Source organism: Mus caroli, unplaced genomic scaffold (genome assembly GCF_978045245.1).
Source record: "Mus caroli unplaced genomic scaffold, Mus_caroli_1 scaffold_2, whole genome shotgun sequence".
Classification (NCBI taxonomy): Eukaryota; Metazoa; Chordata; class Mammalia; order Rodentia; family Muridae; genus Mus; species Mus caroli.
This window is the reverse complement of record NW_028227257.1, coordinates 105,761,317-105,769,099: the sequence shown is the minus strand read 5'-3', so window position 1 is coordinate 105,769,099 and position 7,783 is coordinate 105,761,317. Positions and strand designations below refer to the sequence as shown.

General features: G+C 50.4%; 1 protein-coding gene across 1 annotated transcript; it reads right to left on the bottom strand.

The window, feature by feature from the left end:
- Window positions 1–2,547: 2,547 nt before the first annotated feature.
- On the bottom strand, window positions 2,548–6,337 carry Evx2 (even-skipped homeobox 2). Its single transcript, XM_021156896.2, has 3 exons — window positions 5,911–6,337; window positions 4,705–4,985; window positions 2,548–3,267 (listed from the first exon to the last, which is right to left on the bottom strand). The coding sequence occupies exons 1-3, from the start codon at window positions 6,335–6,337 to the stop codon at window positions 2,548–2,550; spliced, it is 1,428 nt and encodes a 475-aa protein (XP_021012555.1).
- Between the last annotated feature and the right edge of the window lie 1,446 nt (window positions 6,338–7,783).

Genomic DNA, 7,783 nt, shown 5'->3' with positions numbered 1-7,783 from the left:
AAAATATCTTACAGTGAGTTCATACAGCCAGCAATATTTAAAGCACAAAGACTTTATTTACAGATTTATTTTATTATACTAGCCAGATCCAATGGACCTAACATAAGATGAATTTATGTTCATTTCACCAGCCAGCGTTCTCATCAATCATATATATTTGGGAGGGGGGATGTAAACATTATTGCCTAAGGTACCTTATATACATCTGATAGCTGATCATAACAAAGAGCTTTAACAAGCTAGAAAGGTAAAGCTGATAAAGGATACCATATTTTGGTTTATTTTATTTAGTCTTAAATTATATATTAATATTTTAATGTAAACTTAGTGAATATGAGCTGGTATAATCATTTTTTACATAAGTAGTCTCATCTCTTTAGAAAAAAAGTTGAGTTTTAGATCATTGTTATTTCCTTGGAAAGTTCTTTAATATTTTATGGGAATATCATAATAAATCACAAGAGTTTTTAAATACTGCTTCCCCTTGAAATCTTTTCCACTTGATAAAAATAATTTTCCTGGAATAATTAATTATTTCAACATATAGTGAAAAAATCTATCCTCAGGAAGTGAAATTTTAAAATCCAGTGTCTTTAAAATAACAACAACCAAAAAAAAAAAAAAAAAAAAAAAGCTAGAAAACGAATTTGAAATAAATCACAGAAAATGTGCCAATGTGTATCTATGGATGTGTGTACCTCTTATATATGTATTTAAGAGCACGGATATATATATATGCATATACATACGTATACATATATATACACATACACACGCAGGTTGCATACACACATATACCCACTTTGCTGGGCCTAAGCATGCAAGTTATTTTAGGGTTTCAACTCTTCAGAAAATCTCATTATGTGAGGAGCGAAGTGGCTCAGCGGGGAGCATTATGGAAATATCTGGGCTTGATTTAATGAGGCTGTTCACATTGGTGGAATATCAACTTAACAGAGAAAAGTCTACCCAGGGCGTCCAAGTTACCAAAATGAAAATTGGCCATTGAGATGATAAGAACGTGGCTTTTTTTCTGCGAAATCACTTCAGGTAACAGAGATAACATTAAATAACATACATTCTATGCACCAAGAACAATGTTTTATGTACCGAGTCTCTTATCCGTCTCTCCTAATGACTTCCCTTAGCGGGTTGTTAGTACTTGACAGCAGGTCTCCGTGCGGGGAACTTTTCTCCAATTCCACATTCAAAGGAGGTCCATCAGAGAGCATGATTGGCAATTTTCGTCATAATCTGCACATTATTAGCATCAAAATTGACGTGGCAGTTAACACTGGTGGGTTTTGATGTACCTTTCTTCAAGTTCAAGGAAAACCCCCCTGTAGCCAGGGTTGGCAGAGCAGGTCTCAGCAACCCAGCGGTGGCTTTGCAGAGAAGAAGGCAATAGACATGCGTGAGAAATACACCAAGAACCATTTTACCCGAGGAAAAGGAAAACAAGGAAAGAAAGGGTCCAGAGGAATAGAGTTCCAACTCATAAAAGTGTCTAAGGAGATTTTTAGGATGATATCATATACCCAGAGATTCAAGTATTTTCCAGATCGAGTGGAACTGACGGTTGGAAAACTGAGATGAAATTGCCTCTCCACAAACTACAATGTCAGTTTGACCCTCACCTCCTCTCTGTTTCCCTTTCCTTCAGTCCTGGCTATGGCAACCTCTATATCCATTACGTTTTACACAAAATATGCAAGGGGAAAAAAGGAAAAATAAATAAAACCTTCCATTTCCTAAACACGGAAACCAAAAAGACTAAAAGAACTAACTGTAGTGAACCGGTGAGAAGGAAGCACGATCGGCACCCTTTCCCACCGGGGTCCGAACAGAACAGACCACTGCAGCCCTGCGCGCTGTCAAAAATGTCTACCACGCGTTCCCTGTCTGCCTTGTGGCTTCTCACAGTTCCACCCTCCTGCTCCCCTTGGACAAAGGCCCCTAGTAAGCTGAAACTGAGAAAATCTGCCTTTTCCTTCTCCCCCTCATTCAAAGACAAGAAAAAGAGCAGCAGCATGAATCTGGGGGTTTAAGACGGGTGATGTTCCCTCGCCCAAGTACTAACTAACGCCCAGAGTTCTCTCACTTTGTCACGGCACCCCCATTGCTTCTGGCCACCACCACCCCCAAGGTAACTCGGCCCCGAGGCTGATCAGCCACAACTGGACACCTGGATCCGTCTGACTGGCCCGTGGGGGGTGGGGGGTTGTCTTCTGGAGACCCGGGACTCCAGACAGGTGGAAAGCGGGGCCTGCAAAGCGGGAACCACGTTTAGAAGGCGTAGGGTTGGGAGTGGGCATGGGGAGGGGGGAGTTAGGTTGGAGATACAAAAATAGAGATCATTTGGGGGGACCCCGCCAGGCTTTCACGCCCGCCCCTTCCCTCCCTCCCCCAACCCCCCAACTCGGGCAGGTTTTTTTCCGCCCTCCCGGACCCCCGGGGCGCCCCCTAGCGGCAGCAGGAGCCGAGGGCCAAGCGGGGCCCGACGGGGCGCACGCCGAGAGGCTGGCGCGGCCCCTGGCGGCGGCGTAGTTATCTGGTGAGAGGCGCCTCGTCCCTCTGGTCCGGCGGGCTGACGGCGGTCTTGCTGAGCACCGCGGCGGAATAGGGCAAGAAGCCGCTCTCGGAGCGCGGCGCCGCGGCGCTGCAGCCAAAGTCCGAGCCACCCGCCGTCCCGGCTCCCCCGCCGCCACCACCGCCGCTGCCACCGCCGCCCCGGGAGCCCAGCGCTGCCGCTGCAGCGGCGGCCGCCGCCGCTGCAGACTGGCTGCTGTGACAACTGAGGCACGAGCAGGGCGCTGAGCTACCGCTGGGGGGCGCCCCGGCCGCCGCCGCCGAGGAGGCTGCCGCCGCTGCAGCCGCCGCTGCCGCAGCAGCCGACGCCGCGCTGTTCAACCCCGCGGCGGCGGCTGGCGCCTGGTAGAGCCCCGGGTGGCGGAAGCTGCAGAGCAGTTCCGGCCGCGAATAAGGATGTGAAAGCGCACGGAAGGTGTCCAGAGGACGGATGGATGTGGCGAAGGGCGAGGATGCTGCCGCCGCCGCTCCCGAGGCTGCCGCTGCTGCTGCAGCCGCGGTGACGCCCACGTGCGGGTAGTAGTGCAGCGGCACGTGCGAGTGAAAGGGGTAGGGTAGGCTTCCGGTGGCCGCCGCGTGTGTCATCATGTAGGTGTAGAAGCTGGGGTCGGCTGGATGCGGCCACGACATGGCCAGGCGCTGCCGTTTGTCCTTCATGCGCCGGTTCTGGAACCACACCTGCGGGGACAGCCGCACCACCGCCCGGGTTAGGGAGCGCTGGGTATTCCCAGTCCCTGTCCAGGGTCTCCAAACCCTTCCCCGGTCCCAGAGTGGCCTGGCCTGCTTCCCTGGCTCTGGGCTTAATCTCTCTGTTCTCCCCTACCGGACAGGGTGCACATTAACTTGAGGATCGTCTAGGGCACACCAACCTCAGCCCAAAGAGTCTCCTGCTCCTGAGTTTAGTGAGACTCCTCAGGTTCTGGCTTTCCACTTGCTGCTTTTGTTTTATTGTTTTTTTGGTTTGGTTTGGTTTGGTTTTCCATCCCAAGCCAACCTTTTATCTCCCTCTGTCCAACCACCCACTGGCGCCCAGCCTCACTGAACACCGGTCTGTCAATCCCAGGATTTGCACGGGGATTCTGGGCAGCCTTTGAAGAGAGACTGTGTAGCAGTTTTTCTGAGAGGAAGCAGCTCCAGGTCTTGAGCCCTCCGAGCTGCAAGGACTGTTCCCTAGGGGCATGGGTCCGATTAGGGTATTGAAGGGATGATTTTGTTGGAATCATTTGCTTTAAATGAGTGGCAAAAGCTGCGTGCCCAGAACCTGGAAAGGGAACTTTTCTACCTCCTTCTAGCACAGTATCTAATAAAGACATCATTCGTCACAACTCTAAATGAAAGAAAGCCCGATCAAACTGGAGGAAGACTTCCATACTACTCTCTTTATTTCATGGAGTGTCTGTCCTCTTTTGCTGGAGAGTCTAACGCTCTGTGAAGTGTTCACCAAGCCTACCTAGTTTCTAGCCATCTGTTCTGGATGCATAATAAAAAAATTAATATCCTAAATATATACATAAATGTGTATATACACATATACACAAATATATGTGTGTGTGTGTGTGTGTGTGTGTGTGTGTGTGTGTGTATGTATAAAAACAAGGACAATTTCGTTCATTCACGTTGCCCAAGAGAAAAAAATCTTTAGAAAACCACGGTCTCAATCCAATCGATTTTTAAAAATACTGTAACCTTTTCTTCGGGTAGCAACGCTTTATGTGAAAAATACATCTCACATAGATCAGGAACGAATGAAAAGTTGCACCTCGGGTTTGTGCCGGAGAAACAAAAACCAGCCCGCCCTGCCGCTTAGGGTGGAGGAGGACCTCGGGCACAAGTAAGGGGGCACCTGGGCAGCCTTTGGGCAGAACTGAGCAAGGCGAAGGGCCGGTCTGAAGCGCAGGCCTTGGGATTCAGGGCTCCTCGGGTGAGCCAGGACTGTCAACCGATTACAATTCGGCACAGGAGAAATAAATAAGCCTACTCCTTCGGTGACAAAACCCGGTGGATTTCCACACCGATTTCTCACCACCCAGAAGGGGAGAATATGGGGCGGGGATGAGACAAATCAACCCAAGCGCCCCGAGGGAGGTCTGAGCGGGCATGCGCTGGAATCAATACCTTGATGGTGGTTTCGGGCAGGTTGAGTGCAGCGGCCAACTCGCACCGGCGGGGCCGAGACACGTAGTTCTCCCTGTAGAACTCTTTCTCCAGGCGCGCGATCTGTTCCCGGGTGAATGCCGTACGGTATCGCCGCACCTGATCGGCGCCGGAACCGGAGCCAGAGCCGCCCAACGCCGCAGCCCCGCTATTGCCGCCGCCGCCACCTCCATGCAGACTGCCAAGGCCCGAGCCGGAAGCCGACGTCGTGGTGCCCGCGACGGAGCCGCTCTCCGCGTACCCTAGCAAACAAACAGTTCACAGCTCATGAGTAGTTGTAGGGACCGAGAACTCTGAGATGGGGTTGCTAGCTGGTGGCAAAAGAGGCTTTGAGAAGGAAAGTCGCTGTCAAAATTGATGGGATCTGTCAGGCTTACAAATTGCTGCCGTTAATGAAATCAATGAAGTTTGGGGAGCCCTTCCTAACCAAATAATAGAAACAGAATTTGAAAAGGTTGTTCTTTTTCCAATAATTAGAAAATTTCCACTCGGTAGGAAAATTTGCTGGGGAAGAATGCCTACCTTGGAACCAGTTTAAGAAACTGTGGGCTTGACAGTCTAGGAACCACGGGGCAGCTCTTTATATGGCTTCCAATCTTTCTTTGACAGCCTTTGGGTTTAAAATATCTTAGGATTTTCAAAGCATCTGCAGCTCAAGCTCAAGCCAGTAAAGGGAAGGAGGTGCCCACTTTTCAAACTCTTTTCTGTCCGCTGACTTAAGCGGTTGAGCAGAGGTACGAGGCCAGACTCTGTCTCAGACTTATCCAGAGGAGTGCCCCCTCCACCCGGCCCTGGGGGCTCCAGAAGCAACTGAGTTCGGAGCTCCTGTCCAGGGCACCCTTCCCCAAAAGCAACTAAGCCACCCGGGCTAGCGCTGTGTCGCCTCGCCCCAGCTCTTAGATCGGCAAGCGAAACATTACTTCGATTCAGGCAGGAGCCTGGGCGCTTGGGCCTGGCTCCTTAGGCTCCACAGGCCCGGGCTGTGCTGGGATGCTCAAAGAACAGAGCCAGAGGGACCGGTTTATAGTATGCATCCCTCCGCTGCCCCTGCCAGCTCTGTGAAGCACTTTAGTTAAGAGTCAGAGACCCGCTAAGGTGTGGAAAGGGCTGGCGAGGCCCGCGAGAGAGCCCGGAGGATGAGGCTGGAGTCTGCGGGTACCCGGTTACCTTTGGCATTGTTTTCCTTGAGCGGTGCAGCGCCCAGGCCGCTGGGGGAGCGCAGTGCGGAGCAGCCCACCTCCACGTCGCTGCTCATGTCGGCCTCGGCGGCCGCCTCGGAATAATGACTAGGCTTCTTGCGGCTCTCGGTGGCGGAGGCAATTTCGGAGGAGACGGTGCTTTCGCTGCTCGGGTGCTGCAGGTTGAACAAAGTGTCTATTTCGAATTTGCCCTTGGCGGGGAGGTCTCCCAGAGCTCCGTGCAGCGGGGCGGACGGCAGGCGCGGACTGAGGCGAGCCGGGTGCTGCGAATTTTCCAGGGCCTCGAGTACAGCACCGCCAGCCGAATCGGACAAACTGGAGAACCTCTTGCCAGCAGTAGGGCTGTGGAGCCCTCTCTCCATCAGAATCATCTCTTTTCTTATTCTTTCCATCATCTCAGCTTTCTAAAAAATGTCACAGTGGCCTGGCTGTCCCGTCTTAATGATGGGCTGCGCCCAGGGCTGATTCTCATTCAGCCCCAGCAAGCGGCTCTAAATATTATTATCTCTTTTGGAGGGAGGCGGAAAAAATTGTGGGATGCCAGAGCGAGGGAATGACTGGTCAAAATGACCCATACATCCTTCCGAGTCGGAGATGTCATTCATCAAAAAGTAGCGCCCGCTCGTCATTAAGGTACGAATGACGCCGTTCGAATAATCATTTATTGTAACAGGTTTATAAGCAAATAAATACACGCTCCTGTCAGTGGGTAATGAAGGCGACTTCAGAGCAGACAAATAGATCCAGGTAGGAGATGAGAAGACACGAGAAGTGAGGAAGAAGGCTCCGGTCCTTTGCCCGCTCCCAGCCAGTTCTGCTCGCCCGGGGGTTTGGCCTCGGGGGTGAAATTGACAGTCTGATTAATAGAGCACGCTGCGGCGCATTTCCCCCTTCATTTAGGGGCATCATTACGCTCTCAGTTTGCTGGGTTGCCCCTTAGGTCCTAATCATGCAGCGCCTTCCTCATTTCTCCACGAACACAGATACGTGTTAAATAATAGATAATGCTTTGATTTTTTTCCAGGGTAGATATTGAGAAGTTTTTGTTTTGTTTTGTTTTGTTTTAACATTTACAAGCTGGGGGCGTAAGGGGGGCGGGTAAGGGGGAGGATACAGGAAGAGTTGCGTAAGAAGACCTCGCGCCCACTCCTGTCAGGATTACTTATCTTTCTGTTTTAAGAACCAAATATTAATAATAAGTATTTTATTTAACAAATAGGATCCTGATTTCTTTCTCTCCTTACTTCTTCCTCTCAGTCTTGATTCACCCCTCCAACACACACACAGAGAGAGAGAGAGAGAGAGACAGAGACAGAGACAGAGACAGAGACAGAGACAGAGACAGAGACAGAGACAGAATATATCTTGTAGACTTTTGAAAATGCTTTCTTGCTACGTGGCTGGGGAGGTACATAGGACCCATGCCGTGCCTCCAAGCGGAAATCATTACATCTTCTCTTATTTTCTACCACTGTTTGCAGGCTGACTTCTGAACTCGAAGACCTTAGATTTTTGTTTTATAATCTCGCTGATGGATAAGCTTCTCACCCTCGCATTCTCCCTTAGGGGAAATAAACTAGACTGGAGGATCTGATAGTAGAATTTGACAGCTAACTTTAAACACAATCATGATTTACCGTACCATAGCTCCCCCTTCACAGAACCCACTTTTTAAAATTGCCGGCTTTCTCCCACCCTTCTCAAATAGAGGAATTTGTGGTAAAGTAACTGGGTTTCGGGGTCAAAGTGGAGGGAATGGAATCTCCTGCTGCCTCCCTTCCTTTCCCACTTTGTTCTTCTTCCACCTCTCCATCCTCCCCCTCCTCCACCCTAGTCCCTTA